Source organism: Eurosta solidaginis, chromosome 2 (genome assembly GCF_040869045.1).
Source record: "Eurosta solidaginis isolate ZX-2024a chromosome 2, ASM4086904v1, whole genome shotgun sequence".
NCBI lineage: Eukaryota > Metazoa > Arthropoda > Insecta > Diptera > Tephritidae > Eurosta > Eurosta solidaginis.
In genome coordinates, this window is record NC_090320.1 from 229,864,248 (window position 1) to 229,887,560 (window position 23,313).

The 23,313-nt window shown below is 38.0% G+C and overlaps 3 protein-coding genes across 3 annotated transcripts; 2 read left to right on the forward strand and 1 right to left on the reverse strand.

The window, feature by feature from the left end:
* The first annotated feature begins 232 nt into the window (after positions 1–232).
* Positions 233–7,552, forward strand: MFS18 (major facilitator superfamily transporter 18). Its single transcript, XM_067767212.1, has 5 exons — positions 233–638; positions 707–878; positions 957–1,172; positions 5,369–5,978; positions 6,048–7,552. The coding sequence occupies exons 1-5, from the start codon at positions 565–567 to the stop codon at positions 6,293–6,295; spliced, it is 1,320 nt and encodes a 439-aa protein (XP_067623313.1). The 5' UTR covers positions 233–564; the 3' UTR covers positions 6,296–7,552.
* Elp3 (elongator complex protein 3) lies at positions 6,366–8,764 on the reverse strand. Its single transcript, XM_067767211.1, has 6 exons — positions 8,632–8,764; positions 8,333–8,574; positions 7,626–8,273; positions 7,335–7,552; positions 6,912–7,278; positions 6,366–6,846 (listed from the first exon to the last, which is right to left on the reverse strand). Exons 1-6 carry the CDS (start codon positions 8,651–8,653, stop codon positions 6,625–6,627), a joined length of 1,719 nt encoding a protein of 572 aa, XP_067623312.1. The 5' UTR covers positions 8,654–8,764; the 3' UTR covers positions 6,366–6,624.
* Positions 8,765–18,162: 9,398 nt separating this feature from the next.
* morgue (modifier of rpr and grim, ubiquitously expressed) lies at positions 18,163–22,051 on the forward strand. Its single transcript, XM_067769907.1, has 4 exons — positions 18,163–18,504; positions 18,565–19,571; positions 19,643–19,814; positions 19,931–22,051. Exons 1-4 carry the CDS (start codon positions 18,376–18,378, stop codon positions 20,045–20,047), a joined length of 1,425 nt encoding a protein of 474 aa, XP_067626008.1. The 5' UTR covers positions 18,163–18,375; the 3' UTR covers positions 20,048–22,051.
* Positions 22,052–23,313: the final 1,262 nt, after the last annotated feature.

Here is a 23,313-nt window from a genome sequence, read left to right on the forward strand (position 1 = left end):
ATTCTTCCCACTTTCCTTTTTTGAAGTTTATGAAAGGGCGTTTTTCAGTGACGATGAAGTCGGCGTTACGCTCAAGCGAAATAAGTATGGGCAGGTGGTCGGATGCCAATGTTACCATCGGCTGCCAGTTGACGCAGTTTACGAGTTCTGCTTCGCGCTTAATAAGCATAATAATCGATACTAGCATTGAACTGTTATCTCTATTAAACTAAATGATTCTACAGCATTACAACAGTTGGGTATAAGATTGTGAATTGTTCCCACCGTGAGCACAAAATTCAAACAGCTGTTAATGTGTTTTTTCTTTCAAATCTACAAGAGGTGCAATGTTAAATACCTGAAAATAAACCTACAAAGAGTAGAAATAAAACTCACATTTCGCGAATATAAGTAATTAACAAATGTGCAATAAATGGAAAATAGAAATTAATATGATTGCTGGAAAGACTGCTACACGCTTGTTTTTACCGCATCTATAAGGGGGTGGAGGGTTGAAAAAACTAATGCTACGTGGTAGAATAAAAAAAACCAAGCACCAATAAAATATTAACACAAAAACAAGCCATGACTATGGATGAGAAGCTCAAGTATTCGCTTTTACGTGGCGATTTGGTTGATACCCAAAGTGTTTGGACGAGGTAAATTTTGTTTATGATTGACTTGCATGGTTCCGCTGTCATGTTGCCTTCTCTAACTTCTTTCATAGATATGAAAAGCGTGTATGGTTTCTGACACTTATCACAGGCACATTAATGTTGTATTCCACACGCACAACAATGCCGCTGCTTATTCCCGCCGTTGCGACAGAGCAAAAATGGAGTAAAACCGATTCAGGCACGGTGCTCAGCGCATTCTTTTGGGGTTATACATTGACACAGGTGTTTCTTTTGTGTTTCATTCTTTTGTTTATTATTATTTTAGTATGTAACTATTTTTTTTTTTTATTTTGTTGCCAGGTGGTGGGCGGTTATTTCAGTGACCGGTTTGGTGGTCAACGTGTTATACTGTTTGCTGCCATTGGATGGTCGTTAATAACATTTTTTATGCCAAATATTATATGGAGTTCAGCGGCTGTAAAAACATATTCCATTCCATTTATTGTAACAATACGTATTATGAATGGCGCATTCCAAGGAGTACACTTTCCGGCAATGATAAGTCTGACTAGTCAGGTGAGTATTAATTTCTCTCTTCTTACATCTAACACACCCATTTATTTCCTATTATGCTTTAATTTTTATGGCCATATGTCTCATATTTTTTAGTTTCCTTAGCATTTTCCGAAACTTTTGAGGTCCGGTCTATTTAAGTCTAAAAAAGTAGAAGGATGCGTGATTTTACTTTTAATTTTTCTGCAAGCATTAGATAAAAATCTCATATTAAGATTAAACAAGATAAGTTTATGAGATTTAAATCAGGTATTGTAAGAGCACATTAAATGAAAACGGAATTTTAGAGACAACACCCGCCGATGCTGATGCCGTTTAATCAGTCGGACTTAATAAATATAGCTTAGCCTTGCTACTAAATACACATATATACCGCCCAATAGTGGTGATTGCTTATATAATGGTCATGTGGAGAACATCGTTAATTTATGCGAAACTCATACTGATGACAACTTCTGTATACTTGGAGACTTCAATCTACCAGATATCGTCTGGTCAGATTTTCAATATAATGGAATTTTGACACCTACCAATGTCACGCGTTCTAATGAAATTAGCCTTATATATAATACCTTAAGTTGTAATTTGATTCAAATCAATAATTTATTTAATACTCTCTCGAGGTTACTTGATCTTATATTCGTCGACGAGAATTTAATATATCAACTCTCTGAGAGTACTTTTCCTGTATGTCTATCTGATAGGCATCATATACCAATAGCTATTCATCTACATAACTTTGATGCTATCCCTACGTCACCTGCTTTAGATAATTCCTCTTTCAACTTTCGATCTACTGATTTCGGCGAGCTGAACAATGTATTATTTGAAATTAACTCGGAAAACATATTTCCCTCTAATGACGTCAGTGTTTGTTATGATATTTTCTTATCGAATTTGACTGAAACATTTCAAAGTATAGTGCCTCGTTTTGGGCCCAGGCTTCATAAATTACCATGGTATAATAAAACTCTTAAGAGGTTGAAAAATAAGCGTAACAAACTCAATAACTTATTCAAGGCAGATTCAGATAATATCCTTCTCAGAGAACAGTTCACTACCAGTGTGCGTCAATTTAATGTCCTTGACAAATTCCTTTACAATCGCTATATGGGTAGGCTCGAAAATGAGCTTAAAGAAAATCCTAAAGCCTTTTGGAACTTTATCCGATCCAAACGTGGTTCGACGAATATACCGATCTGCATGAGCTTTAATGGTGTACGCTCCCAGTCCCTACCAGAAACAGTTGAGCTGTTTGCTGATTTCTTTAAATCAAACTTTGATGATGCTACTGTAGATCTGAATGACTCTTATTCGCGATCCGGGCTCTATGATCGTCTAGATTTTGGCTTCCTCGTGATCTCCGGCGATGACGCCAGCAATGCTATGTCCTCTCTTAAACCCTCGTTAAAATATGACAGTGACGGCCTCTGTGCCTTTGTCCTGAAGTTCTGTAGTTTATCTTTGTGCATACCTCTTCGGCATATATTCAATTTATCCCTGTCTTCCGGAACTTTTATCGATAGGTGGAAAAAAAGTTCCATTTGTCCAATCTTTAAAGCTGGCAATAAAAATGACGTCTCTAATTATAGGCCTATCGCCAAACTAACAGTTTGCTCGAAGCTTTTTGAGAAAATTATAAAAGAGAAGCTAGCTTTTGTCATCAAAAGCGTCATTGAGCCGTGCCAACATGGGTTTGTGGCTGGTCGCTCGACTGTTACGAACCTAGTGTCGTTTTCTGATTTCTGCATCTCTGCATTTCAGGACGGTTGCCAGGTAGATACTGTATACACCGATTTCACGAAGGCTTTCGATAAATCACATAAAATCTTATTATTTAAACTGGAATGCATTGTATTTCACTCTGTTTTCCTATCATGGTTAAAATCTTATTTGTCGAATAGGTCCTTGTGCGTCGAAATTGAAGACTGTAAGTCCCAACCTTTCTTGGCAACATCCGGGGTACCTCAGGGTAGCATTCTTGGTCCTCTTTTATTTGTGCTCTTTATTAATGACATTGGTTCCTGCTTTAATTCGTCTGATTTCCTTTTATATGCAGACGATCTTAAGATTTTTCGTAGAATTAATGGCCCGTCAGATGCAGTGCTCCTACAAAATGATCTAAATAATCTTGTTGCTTGGTGTAATGCCAATAGTCTCTACTTAAATGTCAAAAAATGCTTTCAAATGTCTTTTTCCAAGTCGTTAACCCTGCATACCACGCCCTACGGTATTTCAGGTATTCCACTGGCTTCTGTCAAAGAAGTTATTGATCTAGGTGTTGTCTTCGACACCTCTTTCTCCTTCGTTAGTCATATCTGTTATGTCCTTCCGAAGGCTTACAGTAACCTTGCCTTCCTTCGCAGATATGCAAAAGACTTTAAGGATCCCTATACCAGGAAGGCACTTTTTATCTCTTTAGTTCGCTCAAAATTAGAATACGCCTCAGTTGTCTGGAATCCTATCTATAGTGGCCACTCTGCCAGAATAGAGGGTTCAAAGAAAATTCATTAGATTTTGCTTAATTTCTATTAACTTTGACGATCCAACCCCATCCTATTACTCGCGATACATACTTATCAATCTCCAGTCTCTTGAAATCCGGAGAACTGCGCATCTACTAATGTTTGTTTATGATCTCATCACTAGCTCTTTGGATTGTTCAGCTCTTCTAGCTAAAGTTAATTTTAATGTACCTAATAGGTGTCTTCGTACTTTCTTGCCCTTTTACTTGAGTGTCGGTAGAGCTAACTATTGCATGTTAGACCCGATTTTCCGCGCACTTACCGTATTTAATAGACTCTCGGGGAGTTTCCTTCTTGATTTCTCTTTGTCGAGAAGTACGTTCAAGTCTTCTCTGGATTTGTGGCTGTAATTTATTTTTATTATTTATTCATCTCATTGTTATCTTTTTTCTTTTTTATTATTTACACGGTAATTACATATATAAGTTTGACTATATAGTTTTTATATCTTTCTATTCATTTGTATCTAGTCTGTAAGATTCTTTTCGATCATAGACTTAATAAACATATACACATTTATATACACATATATGTTGTTGTTGTAGCGATATGGTTACTCCCCGAAGGCTTTGGGAGTGTTATCGATGTGATGGTCCTTTGCATTAAGGTGCTGGCCCGACCATCTCGGGAATGATTTATATGGCCACATTAAACCTTCAGGCTATACCTCCCTCCCCACCCCCAAGTTCCATGAGGAGCTTGGGGTCGCCAGAGCCTCATCTGTTAGTGAAACGGGATTCGCCGCTCGAAGGTGAGGTTGACAATTGGGTTGGAGAAGCTATATATTGCGCTACACAACCCCTTGAATCCCTCACAACCCCTTGATATCACAGTGACAATGTTGTTGCTGTTGTAGCACTGCTGAACGTCTAACATTAACTTAGCTTGATACAAGAAAAAGGGCGTACATTTGCGCTAACGTAATAAGCCAACGAGTATGCCTTGTTTAGGATCTTCATAAGAAAATTAAACTTCCCAATCGTCATTGGCTACATAATCACGTCGTATCCACTCAAATTCATAAGGACGCACCTAATTGTGTATATCTTGTATGCCTACCTCACGGGTAAGAACATCACGGCAATCTGTGCCTCAATCTTTATTGAGTGCAGTGACAACAGCTCATTTCACTTACTAAAAATTGACTCTGTAACGTCATTTCATGAGAAACAAAAAGACTAGCACAGTTAAATGACACCAACCATCTCTTCAATTGTATTGTGGAACCAACGCCTCTAACACCCCTCTCATTATGGTCCACCCCTATTGAAACAGCAAGTTTCCTGGGGCTCCCATTAGAGGACAATGATGACAATTTGTACTTGGCCGCACCTATTGGATGCAGCAACAACAACAACAAAAACTAGAACAGTTCAACATCGATAACACTCCCCAAAGCCTTTATCGTTAATACAACAACAACAACAAGCAGCACAGTTCACGCAAACAACAAATGTTTTGGCTTTGATTGAAAATAACAAGTGTATTGAAATATATATATAGTACTATTATATACATATTCCAATTCTGAAAAACCAATATTTTCAAAGTTTTATTCCCTTAATTGTTATGCTGCCGTTACTCAGACCGTAGAGATTGGAGTTTCGTTTCGAAGAATTCTGTGGCTTTAAATATTAATCACTTCTAATATTAATATTTTTTCTTTCTTAACAGAACTTATGCCAAAATGAACGCACAAGCTTTTTTGGTCTACTCACTGCCGGCTCAGCTTTGGGCACTCTGCTCACCGGCAGTTTGGGCTCATTTGTATTGGACTATTTTGGTTGGCCATATGTTTTTCGTGTTATTGGCTTTTTGGGTATTGCATGGGCTTTAATGCTACGATACTATACAATGGCTGGTGAACGTGGTCGTATTATCAATGTATCATTACCATCACGCCTGTGTGTCAGCAAACAAATCACAGATACTGTTCCATGGTTGTGTTACTTTAGAAAGTTATCATTTTGGGCGTGTGTACTTGCACATGCTTGTGAAATGAATTGCTTTTTTGTATTGCTCTCCTGGCTTCCAACATATTTTCATGATGGGTTTCCTCATGCCAAAGTGTGGGTCGTGAATATGATACCTTGGCTCGCTCTGCCGCCCTGTACGCTCTTCGCGCGATATGTAACGGGACGTTTAGTAGCACGCGAATGGTCGACTACTGTTGTTCGAAAAATTATACAAAGTTGTTGTTTTGCTCTGCAGAATTTAGCATTATTTGTTATGGCACGCACAAATAATTTTTATACAGCGCTCTTTTGTATGACGGTTATAATTGGTAATAAGAAAAATGTTAATATATGTACTGCCATTTTTTTCTTTATAACTTTATGCTTTTGTTCTTTAGGAGGCACTGGCTTTCACAACAACGCTGTCACCGTGAATCCTCAAGATTTGGCACCTTCACATTCGGGTAGCGTTTTCGGTTTAATGAATACGGTCGGCGCTGTGCCTGGTTTCTTGGGGGTCTATCTTGCTGGTCATATTCTGGAGATAACCCAGAGTTGGCCAATGGTTTTCAGTACAGCTGCGGCTATTAATTTAGTTGGCTGGACAATATTTCTTATATTCGGTTCGGCAGAAGCAATTGTGTGATTTTGTAAAATAGTCCGTTGGATTTGATTTGTAATTGCGAAGCATACACATTTTTTGCAATAGCAAGTCATTTAGTTATTTGTACATATATTTAGATGTAATAAGATCTGTGCGCAGACCCTTAAGAATTCTTGTAAACCCAGTATAGGCTAACGATCTATAATGAATAGGATAAATAATAAACATATTTGTTTAATTGTATGTAAATTACTATGTATATAAGAAATATTAAACTGATTTATATTTAAGAAGATAAAGTTGAAATGGTTGGTTAAGATTTTATTCAAAGATAATATAGTGCACTCTGTTATCACTTTTCTTAGTTAGTTTTACTCTAATCTACTAAATCTACTTTTACGCAATCTTTTGTTTGCAACTATTTCCTTGGTATTATCCTGAAGCATTTTCGACATATAGGGGCCATCTAGTTCATAGCCCAGCTTGCGATAATAAGCGCGTGTGCCAACACCAGAAATGACAGCCAATTTCACGCTTCCATGTTCTTCTCTTGCTATGCGTGCAGCTTCTTCCATGAGCAACATACCAAATCCCTATTGATAATAAAACGAGAGAACATAAAATCTAATCAGTCATATCAAAAAAGTTCTTTCGTTACCTGGTGTTGAAATTTTGTTGGATCTCGTGCATTGACTGGCACCACCGAACCATATACATGTAACTCACGTACAATTGAGCATTGTCCTGCTTTTGTTAGCTCAGGTTGATATGTATCGGGCGAACATTTACGCAAACGTAATAAGCCAACGAGTATATCTTGTTTTGGGTCTTCATAAGATAGGAAAGTCTCCCAACCACCATTGGCTACATAATCACGTCGTATCAACTCGATTTCATAAGGACGCACCTTATTATGTATCTCTTGTATGCCTACCTCACGGGTACGAACATCACGACAATCTGTGCCCCAATCCTTCATGCGTGCTAAAGCGAGCTCACGTAAATTGCCATGTTCAACGCCGGAACTAAGAATAGTATATTTATAATTTATATTGTTAACCACATTTTTTTTATAACATACCTAACAAGTGGCATTGGTATATCACGCTGTACACGATAGACACGCGTCCATGGCGGTACGAGTGCCAATATTTTTGCCACCAAATCGACCAACATAGATGGTGGATATGATTTGTAGCGACCTGTTTTCCAAAGTTCATAAAGACCAGTGCCACGTATAACAAGTGTTGGATAGATTTTCAAACCGTCTGAACGAAATGCTGGATTTTCAAAATATTCCTAAGAGATAATCATCAGTAGGCTTAGATCGATTGTATTTCGAGTTATAAAAAAAATACAACTTAAAACTTACAATAAACTGTTCCAAATCACGTTCAAAGTCTACATTCGGCAAATCGGGCATCATATGCGCTACAATTTTATAACCCGAATCTTTTCCCAAATTAAAGCTTTCGCACACAGCCCTCACCGTATGACCACGATTTGTATCACGCGCCACATCTTCATAAACAGATTGTACACCAATTTCCAAGCGAGTACAACCATAGTTCAGCATATCGGTAATATGTCGTTTGAGACAATAATCCGGACGTGTTTCAATGGTTATACCAATACATTTTGTATGTGAAATCTCTGAATACCGTATGGCTTCTTTAATATCACGACTGGTATGTCCACTTAGCGCATCATGCAATTTCATTATGAAATCATTACGATATTTCTCATCCAAACTCATGAAAGTGCCGCCCATTACAATGAATTCAACTTTATCGACAGAATGTCCCAGTTGTTTAAGTTGTTCAATGCGATGACGAGTTTGCAGATACGGATTGTAGCGTGCACGTATAGCACGCATAGATGTCGGTTCATAACCCGTGTACGACTGTGTTGAATATTCGAAATCGCTGTCCGGTCCACCTGGGCAATAGACGCATATGTTGCCCGTCATATTGATGTGTGGACAGCGATGGGGCTTGCACATTACTGCGACAACGGCAATCTATGTAAAGGGGTTAGTTAAAAAAATTAATAATAACCGAAAACACGCTATGAACTTACCCCACTCGCCGTGCGTATTGGCTTCGCACGCAATTTCGGCAACAATATTTTTTTGGCATCCTGTGGCACTGCCGCAATGATGTCAACCAAACGAGGCGAGCTTTCCAAACCATATTTTGAGGAAACACGTGCTTTAAGACGGTTGAGATTGACATCTTTTTTATCCTCGTGTGCTTTCAATAGTTCTTGTATAATTTCACCAATGACTATGACACTGCGCTCTTCGCGGCTTAAGCCAACACCTGTTTTAGTACAAAAAATTTAGCAAAACCATGTAGAAATTAAACTATTTTACATACCTAACTTCTTTTTCGGTTTCATCACGTATATTAAGTGGATACTCGTGCGATTTGTAAAAATTTGCAAAAATTGTGTCCAATAATAAACGCACAGCAGTTTATCAAGAACATATACATAGAGATGTGAAAGTAGATGCAGGGTTAAGAAAATCGATACTAAATTCGACTAGAAACTGTTGTTGTTGTTGTTGTTGTAGCGATTAGGTTACTCCCCGAAGGCTTTGGGGAGTGTTATCGATGTGATGGTCCTTTGTCGGATACAGATCCGATACGCTCCGGTAACACAGCAGCGTTAAGGTGCTGGCCCGACCATCTCGGGAACGATTTATATGGCCACATTAAACCTTCAGGCCATCCCTCCCTCCCCACCCCCTAGTTCCATGAGGAGCTTGGGGTCGCCAGAGCCCCGTCTGTTAGTGAAACGGGATTCGCCGCTCGAAGGTGAGGTTGACAATTGGGTTGGAGAAGCTATATATTGCGCTACACAACCCCTTGAATCCCTCGACTAGAAACTAATTCCCAATTGTAACATATCCGGGTATTTCTACAACTTTAACTAATTAACAACTTTAAGCAATTAATTAGATGTATAGCACAATTCAATCTACTGTATATTTCACAACAATTTCAGCTTGATCCCATTCTAGTCGTTCAGTCATAGTGGTCGTGCGGGTCATCCTCGGCTCAACTGTAATTTGTCGGGTTTTTTAGTTGAGCCGAAAATTTTAATAGGCCTCAAGGTTGGCTTTGTGCTTCCTTCTCGCTTTTCGGCGGAGTTGGGAGATGCAGTGCTTCACTGATCTAGTGTCAGATAGTGGTTGTGCACTCCCAACAGGAATCAGTGAAAGTATAAGTGAAAGCCTGCCCGGACTTCACTAAGACCTTCACCTTACAAACGGACTACAGCAATTTCGGGCTGGGTGCCGTATTGACACAGGACCTGGAAGGCGGAGAACGCGTGATCGCCTACGCCAGCAGGAAACTCAACAAGGCGGAAACCAACTACTCGCCCACCGAGAAGGAGTGCCTCGCGATAGTCTGGGGAATACGCAAGATGAGGCCATACTTGGAAAGATACCGATTCAAGGTAATCACGGACCATATGTCTCTAAACTGGTTAAACTCCATCGAAAGCCCTTCAGGCCGTATAGCACGATGGGCCTTGGAGCTTGCTAAGATAACTAATACAAATAGTCGTGAATTAGCTTAAGTGACACATTTATAATGTTTCAAAACCTGTATAAGAGCTTTCAATACACGACCCGAAAAAACGGAATAATAAGATATCCTTTCCAACAGGTTGTTTAGGGTTCACAATAAACGTAAATTTTTCATGAAACATAAACTTTCTCATCAAGATCAATATGAAACTATGAAAACCAATCTCGAAAATGTGTTTGAAAAAAATCGAAAATTTAAAAAATTTTTTCAAGTCCCGTGAATTTATTCTACATTTTTGAATTTTATAAATGAAATTATGAAAACCAATCTCGATACGCCGACCACTTTATCGGCGGCGGCAGCGTAGGCTCTACTATATACCGGCGGGGGCAGCGCGGGCGGCGCGGCGGCGTACGCCGGTGTTCTTACTTTAAAAAGCTCGCTTTTTCTATTTAAAAAAATAATATTTAGGAAATCTTTTATTTGTATGTATTTAAGGAAATCAACGTTTTGGCCATTTGCCTCAAAAACTCGCAGATCTCAAAAGTTTGAAATTTTATTGGATAATAAACTTGGGTGTTATTTATAAAATTTTGATGTTGCTTTTCCCGGGATGTGAACACAGGGCATACGGTGTGGTAGGCGGAGCACGCTACCATCACACCACGGTGGCCGCAATCCGCTTAATCTGAATTTCTCTTCTTCCGGAAGTTTTGTTGTCAAACCAAATCTAGCAATAGATGACGGAAAGTCGTATATATATCAAATATCAGTATTTATTGATCGTCTGACACCTAGGGAAATAAGGTTAGTATTTTTTGTTAGTCTTAGGTTTTAAGACAAACATATAATCTTCGATACTTTAAAGCCCCGCGCTTGGAACCACGCCTTTCCCGCTTAGTCGATCATGTGCACTTGTCGCCTTCTCTTAATCTTTTCCAATCTAATTTTGATGTCTAAAGCTTCAGGGGATGCGCCTGTTTTAGCTTGTTCATCCGCTTTTTAATTCCCACCTACTCCAATATAACATGGGACCCAATATAGATGTATGATTTTCTCTGTCCTGATTATTTCCTGGGACTGTTACACTTTCAATATCAAAGTTAACACAGCTGCAGTTTAAGCTACGCCCTTACAGTGGTTCTACCGCTTTGGTTACGGCTAATACTTCTGCTGGGAAAATGCTACAGTGATCTGTCAGCTTATACTACTACTTTGGAATCATCTGTGTACACATGTATCGCCTCGTCCGCCATTGGGCATCCTTGTGCGAACCATCCACCTCTATTATGGTTTTAAGAGCCCCTCGAAGCGCAGATGGGAAACCAGGTAGTCTGTTCGTCCTGTAATTGATGACACTATACTTTGGTGTGCTTTCAAGCTGCCCCGAGGCACTGAGCCTCGTTGTAGTTGTTAACGCCATGTTCTTTGCACCAGGTCTACAGGTGTAATGTGCAGAATGGCATACAGTGCAGCCGTCGGGATTTTTTTTACCGTTATGTTATGTTACCACAGTTATTATTCTCTTTGCACAAAGCACGTTGAATATAGGAAGCCTATGTAAATCTAAAACAGACACATGTTCATTTAAGGCTTGAATTGGGAAAATCAGCTCGAGAAACATGAGCTATATATGACTCCATAGGATAGAGCAGTTGATCGACGATTATTAGAGATCTAATTTTTATACTCACCTGAGCAGAGCTCATAGAGTACATTAATTTTGTTCGCATAACGGTACCCCGTAACGGCATAAACTAATCGAGATAGATATAGACTTATAAAAAATGATCTGGGCGAATAGATAAATTCATTTAGCCATGTCCGTCCATCCGTCCGTCTGTCCGTGAAAACGATAATCTGAGTAAATTTTGGGGTATCTTAATGAAATTTTGTATGTAGGTTCTTGGGCACTCATCTCAGATCGCTATTTAAAATGAACGAAATCGGACTATAACCACGCCCACTTTTCCGATATATAAAATTTCGAAAAACCAAAACAGTGCGACAATTCATTACCAAAGATAGATAAAGCGATGAAACTTGGTAGGTGGGTTGACCTTATGACACAGAATAGTAAAACTTTGGACAATGGGCGTGGTGAAATTAGGCAGGAACGTTATTCCTATTACTATATGTGTTCTAAATAAAAATTAGCGAAATCGGATGACGAACACGCCCACTTTAAAAAAAACCTTTTTAGTCAAATTTTAACAAAAAGTTTAATACCTTTAAATTATATAAGTAAATTATGTCAAAATTCAACTCCAGTAATGATACGGTGCAACAAAATACAAAAACAAAAGAAAATTTCTAAATTGGTATCCACTTTGACGGAATTGGATCTACCACAATCTCATCTTCAGTGTGCCTAGAGAGTTACAAACAAGCATAGATACATGTGATGCTAATATAATCACCCGTTTACCCGTACGAATTTGTTTCTATCTTGAACTGAGGGTTCTTTAAATTTGACGCAATTCATCAGCGAGTGATTGCTGTTGCATAATTTGCACGAAGTCTGCCTTTTTTGGTCAGTGTGCAATGAGTGTGTCTTGTTCCTTGAGTGGAACGAGTTATTGGTAGGAGTAGAACGCGTGGTGAAATTAGGTTGATTAGGCCATGGAAATACCGTTAGCTTAAAGGGTTGAGATAAGAGTTTTTTTTTCATATATGTATGTTTCTACTTGAAAAAATCAATTTCAGTTAACTAGTTAATTTAACAATTTTTTTTTGTTGTATTAAAGTATGAAAAAGTGTGTTGCTACGTGCGTAGTTTGACAAATTCAATTTTCGTAAATTATTTAAATAGACAAGATTTTGTTTTCATAGTATGAAAAAATGTGTTGCTACATGCGTAGTACATATAGCAGCTGAATCACTTCTTCAACGTTTCCAGCGCATCAACTCTTGGTAATTCTATGCGACAGCATGACACTGATAATATGCGTCCATAAATATCGAGAGAGGTGTTAGAAGACGCGCACTGACCTCGACAACAATAATCAGAAGGCGGAGGTAAATAATTTTGTGTTGGACATGAGATATTTGCAAAAGAAGTTGAAAATTTTCAATTGAAAATTTTCATGAGCGCGTTGTAATGTTGATGATATTTGGTACCCACAAAAAAATTGTGGACATAAGTGTTTTGCGCAGATATAGTTTTGGTCTCCAAACCGGTGTTGGACCCACCCAGATTAATTTTTAATAAACGCGGCCGAAGGGCGCCAGCGCAAAAATACTATGGATCCCACCCCGGTCTCGAAGCACTCCGGGGTAATTTTTCGGTTTTTTGGGAATATCTTTTGAACGAGCTAAAAGTTTTCTTTGCCGCCTTCGAATTATTGTTATTGGATTTGGTGCTGCATGTTATCTTGCACTCAAAGAAATGGAAGATGATAAGAAATTTATAGATTTTCTGTCGAAACGTTTATATGATCGCATCACTTCAAGATTATCACATGGTATATGTAACGGTGATCCAAAGCAAAGGTATAGTGGTTTATTAAATTTATCATTACTTATGGCCTTAAAAGATGTGGCGTTGTCTAGTGCCTCAGCGTGTACTTCTGCATCACTGGAACCTACGTGCGATTGGAACTGATGAGGATTTGGCACATAGTTCAATAAGGTATACGAGTTTACCGTACTGAATTGTTTAGTTAATTTGAAAGTAATTTATTGTTAAATTTTTATAGATTTGGTATTGGTTGTTTTACCACCATTGAAGAGGTTGATTATATTACCGATACCTGCATCAAACATGTCGAATGTTTACGTGAAATGTCTCCATTATGGGAGATGGTGCTAGAACCAATTGATTTGAAAAATATCCAATGGTCGCAACATTAATTTTGTTTATGATATACAAATAAGGGACCGTTTTGTATTGTATGCATCTTTTAGTGTATGTATTTATATTCCAAAGCAGTTTAATGTAAAGTGAGATACAACTTTTTTGGAATTATATTGTTCCTACTTTATCTGCGCGTCTTTTGACACCTCTCCCGATATTTTTGGACGAGTTTTAGTAGTTGTGAGCTAAAGTAAAGAATTACTTAATAAATTTTCACATCAAAAGTAAATAAACAAAAAATGTAAACATAAACAAAGTTTGACATTTTATGACCACCTTCGAATGAAAAAACATGTAAAATGCAACTCTGATACTTTTACCTGATTATTGTACCATGTTGCGAATCATAAGAAGAAGACATTTCCTTTGGCTATGAGCGCTTTCAGACATTGCAAGTGAAATAATTTTTTCAGCTTGGTGTTATCATAGTGTACAAGTACAAGTGTGTTGACTTATCTGTCAAGCATTCTGACAGGCACTCGCTGGATTCGGAATGACAGCGAATTCAAAATGGATACCATTACCGAATGCTCCGAATGATTGAAAAATTGAAAAAGTCCATACGATTGGTAGTCAAAAATGTTGTCGTTGAGACTAAAAATGCGACTCTAGACCTGAGATTTCCATCAGGTGAGCGAGGCTGTTTGTAGTTTTGACGTTTATCGCTTAGTGAACACACTTGGTATAGGTACACTATGGGTGTTATTATTGCGAGGCAAAAGTCTAAAACAGCGGTCAACTGCTATTACGTGTCCGAAGGCGGAAAATGAAATATTTAGCTCTGTCAGGAGGGCGTTGCATTTGAAGCTGGAAACTTTCATGTGGTTGTTGTATTTTTTAAACGGTTTTATTTAGCTTGACTTGACAGGCTGGTTGGTTGGATGGCTGGTTGGCTGGCTGGCACGAATTTTGGAATTGAAATTTAAGTAACTTCCCGATAAGCTACAAGATTGAAACTTGGAATATAGTTCAGAACCCGATGACAATTCAATAATAAGAAAAAATCGCCGCTAGGTGGCGCAAGTATCGAGATATTCACAAAAATCGTATTTGTGGGCCGATTTGGCTCATATTTGGAACACATAATACAAGAATAAAAAGCGACCTCTGAAAAAAATCCCCGCTAGGTGGCACAGGGTCGAGGTATTCACAAAAATTGTATTTGTGATCCGATCTGGCTCATATTTGGAACACATAATACATACAAGAATAGAAAGTGACCTATGAAAAAAATCGCCGCTAGGTCCGATTTGGCTCATATTTGGAACACATAATACGTACATGAATAGAAAGCGACATATGAAAAAAATCTGTTTTTGGACCGATACCAGTTTAAATAAAATAAATGTAAGGCGCGATAACCTCCGAAGAGATCTAAGGCCGAGCTTCTCTTCCAATTTGCGTCGTGCTCCTCTTGATTTTCCCTCCAAATTGGCCGGACAGGACCTACATGTTTTATGCCGACTCCGAACGGCATCTGCAAGGCAGATGAGTTTTCACTGAGAACTTTCCATGGCAGAAATACACTCGGAGTGCTTGCCAAACACTGCCGAGGGGCGACCCCGCTTAGAAAAATTTTCTTCTAACTGAAATACCTTATTTCTAAAATTTTGATGTTGCTTTGCCCGGGGTTCGAACCCAGGGCATCCGGTGTGGGAGCGGAGCAAGCTACCATCACACCACGGTGGACCGCTACCGATTCCAGTTTATCGCAGTGAATTTGATAACGTGGGCTCCAGATTATTGAAGTATATTCCAATATTGGCCTCACCAATGAAGTAAACAGAGTTTTAGTAACGTACGGATCCACCTTTTCACGAACGCCAAAGCACCTTTAGCCCTATTAACTCAAGTTTCTATATGTAACCTAAAGTCAACCTTAGGGTCCAACACCTAACACCTAGGTCAGTGAAGTTGGTGACTTGCTTAATAACATAATCTCCAATCACATATTCATGGGAATTAAATGTTTTCCGTGTAAAACACACGAACTTACACTTCGGAAGGTTTAGTGACATGAGGTTAGCATTACACCATACAGCTGGGCTGTTCAGATCCAACTGAAGAAGAGCTCTATCCTCTGGTGAGCGGATAGGCATAATAAGTTTCACGTCATCCGCATACATCAACGGCTTACAGTGCTTCAAAACACTTGGTAGGTCGTTAATGAATTGTAGGAATAACACTGGCCCAAGATGGCTACCTTGTGAAACACCAGAAGTTACATTGATGAATTTGGACGAACAGTTGTTAAAAATAACTGTTTGTTTACGTTTACTCAAATAAGATATACATGAATAGAAAGCGACCTATGATGTCCGATGCTCATATTTGGAACAAATATTCCATACGGTCCGGTAGAAGTAACATCAAAATGTTTTGGAGTTTGAGGAGGGACAAGCATACGTGGCGCAGAGTCGAGTAAAGTCTTTGGAAAGATTATGTATTGAAGACTTATATTGTAACAAATTGTCAGGATAAGGAGTGTGATGACTAGTACCTAGGACCTACCTAATTATTTTCTAGCTTTTAGTATTATTATTACTTCATGTAAGTATTGTTTTCAATAAAACCATTTAATTTAAATATTTTTGTTAATTATTTTTTATTTGACACCATTGCTGAGCCGGCTAAAGTAATTTTCTATAATCATAAACGAAGAGCGCAAACGCAAACAAATGTTTTGAGGATCATCCATGATCATTTTTTGCTTTATATCTTTTGAACGATGTAAACTCTTTTTTCGCTATCGGATTATTTTTGGATGCGTATTAGCAGTCAACGTACTTCCAATTTAGAGATGGTACTATGAGTTTGAAAAAGAATCTGCATATATAAAATTCGTTCGTTGCTACTGATTATCGAGGGGAAAAATTGTAATTCTATATGAGAACACAACCAAAGAGGATAAAGGCCCAATGACATTTTTTATACAGATGCGTTTAACACAAGCTTGTGCAATCCAGTGACATCGCCACACTCAACCAAGATGTTGCGTTTGTAAATATGAAGGAACTTCAGACTTGGCAATTGAAGTAGCTCATAACGCCTTGCCCATTCACATACAAAATTTCGCGAAGCACTGCTATAAACATTTTCCCTATGCAACAAAAATACTTCCTATCATATTTTGTGTCGTAATCGATTATTATATTGCAGTTTTTAATCGCGAAAAATGTTAGAAAGTTTACCAACCAGTGGGAAAAATTATTTCACTTGCAAAGTTTGCCAACACCCTTAGCCAAGCAAATGTCAATTTCTTCTTCTTCTGATTTACTTGGTACAAAATTTGGGAGTTGGTTACTTTTCAATATCAGATGGCGCCAGTATCGCTCATTCTACCGTTCTCCATAAAAATACGTGCAATCTACTCATAATGCATAAGCTTGTGTTAAACTCATCTATATGAAAAACTGCTTATGTGTCGGAGCTATAAATATAAAAGAGCCAACATTCTGCTACGAGTAGCGAGTAACTCGCTGGAAATTAAAAAAATTATGCCTAATGTTTTTCATGAGGGACATTTTCAATTGTTTCGCATTTATCCATGTCATGTACGCTCCTTATGCAAATGTGATTTTTGGAAAGAGCATTAATTAATTAATTAATTAAATACAGTTGGAAAAATAAACAAAAATACCCCAGAAAAGGTATAAACACCTTTATGCACATCTAGAAAAAAAAAAAAAATCCTGCGAACGAGTGACGTCTCTTATAATATTTATCCTCTTTGACAGAACACTCTTAAGGTAAGGCCACATTAGGCTGCACTACGCAGCACTGCACTGCATTACAAAATATTCTTTGCATGTATTATGAGGCAATTCACACCTAGCGTCAGCAGCACTACGCGACCCGGCACAGCGCGGCAAATTTGATCAACTAAGCAAAAAAGCCGCGTTGGGAAGTGTCGCGTAGTGCTGCTGCCGCTAGGTGTGAATTGCCTCATAAGAATACATGCAAAGAATTTTGCACCATCTTTTTTCAATCTGGATAAAAGAGTGTGGAACTCTCATTCCTCATATCTTGCGGATGAGATGTCTTGGACCCATAGCGACGACCTTTTCCTTTTCCTTTCTTCTTCTTCGTACAAAAATGAATTAATTACACCTTCAAAAATTGTGTCGTCTATTTTGCAAACAAAAATAAACACAAACTTTTGCCGCAATGCGTCGCTCGATTGCCGCTTAATGTGAATTGCCAAAATATGTCGCTCTGTGAGGCGCCGCTGCCGCTACGTGCCGCGCAGCGTAATGTGCGCGTACCTTTAATACACGTCTCTTGGTCGCGCGCAAAATTTTAAAATTCTTTTTACGAATCCGAGATTCTGGACCCAAAGTCTTCACTTCATATTTTGGGACGTGTATTAGGAGTGCTATTCTGTCGTATATATTAATAGCGGAAATATGGGAAATCTCGTTATTTAACTAACGATTAGGAGCTTAGTAGGCAAAAGAAGATAGTCTCGTTATATGTAAACTAGGTTTAAGACTGAAGTGTTAGTTCAAAATTTACGAAATCCCGAGAGTGTGAAAATGTTTCAACCGCTAGGAATATGTTTGCGTCTTAAGTTGATTTCCGTGCCCACGTCAAAATGCGTACCTGCGTCGCAACAGCTGACGTAAACTTATTTGTTTTTAGTATGATTGTATGCATATTTTTTCTGAATTAAATAAAAAATGAAAATATTACAAAAATAATAATATACAAAAATTGATTGTGAAATAATGGCGACCTGCCTAACCAAACAGCAACTCGAACAACAGAAAATGTTGGAACAGTTAAATGAATCGGACAACGATGTGACGGATGTTGAAATGGCAGAAGCGGCTGAAGAGGAAACATTTTCTTTTTCGGTAAGCGGCTTTTAGTTATTGCTGCTTAAACATTGTGAAAACTCTAATTCTCAATTATAGTGCAGCAGTGCCTGTTGGGTGTGTAATGGTTACTACGGTCCTAATTTCGATGAACCTTTATGCGGTACCTGCCATGCTTTCTTATACAATACACAAGCCGCTGAGGAATTGGAAGAAACTACAATTTCAGATGACGAAGATTCGGGTAATGATGAACCACCTTTCAAAGATAAACAAGAAGTAGATGGAGATGAAGATGATGATGATGAGGATGAAGATGATGTCGATGATATCGTAGAGGATGATGTTGATGTTGAGGAAGATGATGTGGTTATGCCAGCAGCTGGTAGAGAAAATGCTGCACAACTGAATGGAGTAGCACAAGAACAACAAATTCCAGATGAGAATATAGTTCCATTAATTGTACAGGTGGAACCAAGAGGGTCACTAGAGCGTGAGGGTGAACCTGGAAATATCATACTGTTACCCATACATCGACCACGACCTCTAGCGCCGCGTTCTTTACCAGATTTTTTAGCGTTGTTAAGTGAACGAAATGCTAATGCACGTGAAGCCATTGGGCCGGTAGCACCGCCTAATAATATACTCATGTTGCCCGTAGAAATTATGGTTATAATATTCTCTTATTTGGATGATATTTCTATGTGGAAAGCGAGTGAAGTGTGTAAGCAGTGGCGTAGTATTTTAGAACAGAACACATCACAGATAATGTGGATGCGTTATTTGAAAGAGCGCTGGCCACTCTTCCAGTGTATTGTCGATGTGCCCAATTGGTTGAAATTGTATAGCGCATTAATGAATTCTTGCTTTTGCCGGACATGCTTGCTACAGATGGCTTTAAAGTCGCCACCTCATGCGCGCCAAAATGCAATACGTATGAATTTCTTACGAAATGATGCACACCAACTTAATAGTCATGCCACAGAAGGTATAGATGCTATACCATTAGATAAGCAAAACACATACTGGCAAGCAAGTATTTTAGGACCTGCGAGCAGTCCATACGAGGGTGGTAAATTCTTTCTATTCATATTCTTTCCGGAACGGTAAGTTTTTGCGTATAATTTGAGTATGTTGTTGTTGTTTCGGATGTATAAGTAATAAACTTAATTTTTAGTTATCCTATGATTCCTCCAACTGTGCGCTTTTTAACAAAAATTTTACATCCAAATGTATCACGTCATGGTGATGTTGGTATAGATATTTTCCAGCATAATTGGTCGTTAGCGTTGAATGTTTCGAAAATTTTATTATCAGTGCAGAGTTTGCTTACAGATCCATATACTGAGGTGAGTAGCTAGTGTTAGCAGTTATTTGTGTTACTTTTTTCCTAGGTATTTTATTTTTAGGAATTATCGCTTAGACGCATTGACAATTATATTGAGTTGTATTCCTTTTCTTTCAGATTTGCATGGAACCTGAATTGGGCTACATGTATGATCATAATAGAGCACGTTTTGAAAACTTGGCTCGTTCTTGGACCTGGAAGTATGCCATGTTTGAATTAATGCCTCCTTCATAAACGCGTTTGCAAACAGTAAAAACCTCAAATGCTAGAACAAAATCATAGACTAGTACTTTATCGTAATTTAACAAATGAGTCCCTTTTAATGGAGCATTTACGAACTATTTTAATTTTTAATTTCTGCACAAAGAACTTGTATTAAGTTAATTTATTTATGCGTACACATACTTTTAAATTATTAAAGTTTATTTGTTTATCCCGACATTGATGCAAGCATACATATTTTTTTTTGGTTGTGTCTCTATTAATTAAATAAAAAATAATAAGACTAACAATTTGAGTCTTCATCGAGGAGATAATTAATTTCCTATTATATTTATTTTATTACGTTATTATAAATAATATTACTATACTATTTTCCTGTGTATAATATTTAGTTCAAGCGAACTGTTTAATTTCATGTGTTGCAAGTATTTTCTAAACGTTTTCTTTCAAAACACTGAATCACTATATAAACTAGCAATTAATGCGCCTAAAATTTTTTATAACCATATACACACATACGTGTTGTTAGATTAAAGCAAATATGACTTTGCACAGTGTACGTTTAAGTTATGTAAGACTATATAATATACATCTCAAATATGATAAAAAAATACTTGATATATTAAATAAGCAACATCAAGGAGCCTGATTAACAAAAATTAAGCGCTTGAATATGAAAAAAAAATGTATCAAATTTAGGCTTAATACCTAGACCAAAAACATATTTGGTTTGCAAAAAATACATATGTATTATGAAAAACTAATAACAAACATTTATACCTAAGATTGATAATTAGTACGTATGTATGTATGTACTATTTTATACAAAGAAAAATGATATACATTAGGGTGGGTCGATTTGTATGGACGAAAGTTAACCGATATTTATTTATTTTATTTTATTTTTAAGGTTTTTTTTCATGACCTACTAAAAAAATTTTCATATGTATACCCTGTCCGACCCAAAAATGTCCGCCAAAAATGTTGTCGATAACAGTCTTAAAATATATATATATATATATATATATATATATATACATTAGGCCGGGTCGATTTGTGGGGAGGCAATAAATCGCCCATTGCTCTGTGAAAGTCATATTCTAGGGATCAAAATAAGAAACTTTGCTGAAGGAACCATACCTCTGAAACGAATTCTGATGTCCCCCCCTTTGGGTCGTAGGGGAAAATTTTGAAAAATCCCACTTTGAAATGCCTATTTTTTTTCTTTTTGGGGTTTATTTTTCTCTTTAGAAATTTATTTAGTCAGAACATATGTAAATGAAAAAATGAATTTAACTTAGTAATAGAAAAGAAATTAAAAAAAATTATTAGAAATTAGCGTTTTTACAACCCCCTTTTAAAACCAAGGCATCACTGTGATGCATTTGCATGTCGTAAACATAGTTGTGTGGGTTTTTTATTCAACCGTTTTAAAAAATGAAGGTGTCACTGTGACACAATTGTAGATCGTAAAATTGCTTGTGTTATTTTTTTAAGCCACCACAAGACACAGCAGAATTGAAATTGCCCCTACCCAAAAGTTCTACCCAAAGGGGGGGGGGGGGACATCAGAATTCGTTTTAGAGGTATGGTTCCTTCGGCAAAGTTTCTTATTTTCCCTAGAATACGATTTTCACAGAGCAATGAGCGATTTTTAAATCGACCCGCCCTGATATACATGTATACATGAAAATTTTACTATTAAATGAACATTTTTTTAGTAGGTCATGAAAAAACCTTAAAAATCAAAGTCGAAAAAAGTAAAAAAAAAAAAAATGCAATTTCGCAGGCTCGAAAATTATTTTTTTGGGTATGTGTAGTGGAACTTTTTTCCTGAGCCGAAATCATATCGAAAAATCGATGGCGCGATATCGGTTAATAAATTGACCCAGTCTAATATACATAAGTAGTAATACAGTTGTGAGACTTACATCATATAATCTGTATGCTATACAGATATAAAAATTTAGTTTTACATAAATATCATACCACGAATTATTTTGTTCTATAAATTAACAGGACGTGTTTTATTTGTCATGTCACCGTTTTTAAAAAAGTTTCCAGATTGAGCGTTCTTCCACCAAATTCTGAGATAAGACGTTTTTGAAGGAAATGCCGAGATAGAGTTTTAGAAAAGGTAGCAGAGATAGAAAAGGCAGCGGAGATAGAGTGATCACGGAGCTGGTGTGCCAGGCTAGATAAATTCAAATCTCCGGGCTATATAATAATCCCTTCCATGCTTCAAATGTCGGCGGGGGGGTGGCTCAAGGTTGTTTTTGACGGCTTCGTACAATAGAAGGGGGGGGGGGGGGGGAGGGGAGGTGACGTTGTTTATCAACCAACTAAGGCGGTTCGACATAAATCCGTAAACCGGGAGAAGGGTCAGGGGCAGGAGCTGCGGTATACTGTGCTGATCCGGAGATAACAGATTGTCAGATTCCTATTGTATTTTGAAGGAAAAGAGCAGCGTCACAACAGATTTTTGTTATGTACCACAGAACAGTACTCGGTGCGCTAGACCTGCCAAAAACTTTTGATACGGTCAACCATGGCACGTTACTGCAAGATCTGGAAGGGTCTACCCTTCCCCAAGTCTTAAAAGGTGGACCGCAAATTATCAGGGTGGTCGGCAGGCATCGGTGCAATTTACAAACGCAACATCAAAACCAAGAAGAATTAAATAAGGGGTGGCACAGGGTGGTGTCCTATCCCCACTTTTGTTTAACTTCTACATACCAAAGCTACCTTCTCCACCAGAAGGAGTTACTATCGTTTCCTACGCCGATGACTGCACAATGATGGCCACAGGCCCAGGCCCACAGACCGATGAGCTTTGCAACAAAATAAGCGGCTACCTCCCTGATATCTCCAGTTTTTTCACCTCGCGAAACCTGACGTTATCACCAACTAAATCATCGGCGACCTTATTTACAACATGGACGTCCCAAATGTCGACCATTTTGAAACTCCACGTCAATGACACTACGCTACCGACTGTCTCACACCTAACAATTTTGGGTGTAACGTTTGGTCGCCATGCCTAAAAACTACTCACTGGAAGAAGCTACAGGCCTGCCAAAATACTGCCCTCAGAGCCGCCACGGGTTGTCTTCTTATGTCCCCAGAATACCATCTGCATAATAAGGGGAGAATACTACCCATTAGGGAGTGAAATGAAATGCTAACCAAACAGTTCCTGTTGAATACCCAGAAACCTGGGCATCTCAACAGACATCTCATTGTTGAGCCAACACCGCCCAGCGACTTAAGGAGTCATC

Excerpts from the sequence above, each read along its gene's own strand:
- Elp3 (XM_067767211.1), bottom strand. The coding sequence starts at position 8,653 with ATGAAACCGAAAAAGAAGTTAG. Across the intron at positions 7,279-7,334 it reads ATACCAATGCCACTTGTTAG|TTCCGGCGTTGAACATGGCA; the intron begins GTATGTTATAAA and ends TACTATTCTTAG. Across the intron at positions 6,847-6,911 it reads CAACAAAATTTCAACACCAG|GGATTTGGTATGTTGCTCAT; the intron begins GTAACGAAAGAA and ends TATTATCAATAG.
- morgue (XM_067769907.1), top strand. The coding sequence starts at position 18,376 with ATGGCGACCTGCCTAACCAAACAGCAACTCGAACAACAGAAAATGTTG. Across the intron at positions 18,505-18,564 it reads AGGAAACATTTTCTTTTTCG|TGCAGCAGTGCCTGTTGGGT; the intron begins GTAAGCGGCTTT and ends TCTCAATTATAG. Across the intron at positions 19,572-19,642 it reads TTCATATTCTTTCCGGAACG|TTATCCTATGATTCCTCCAA; the intron begins GTAAGTTTTTGC and ends CTTAATTTTTAG.
- MFS18 (XM_067767212.1), top strand. The coding sequence starts at position 565 with ATGACTATGGATGAGAAGCTCAAGTATTCGCTTTTACGTGGCGATTTG. Across the intron at positions 639-706 it reads ACCCAAAGTGTTTGGACGAG|ATATGAAAAGCGTGTATGGT; the intron begins GTAAATTTTGTT and ends CTTCTTTCATAG. Across the intron at positions 879-956 it reads GGGGTTATACATTGACACAG|GTGGTGGGCGGTTATTTCAG; the intron begins GTGTTTCTTTTG and ends TTTTGTTGCCAG.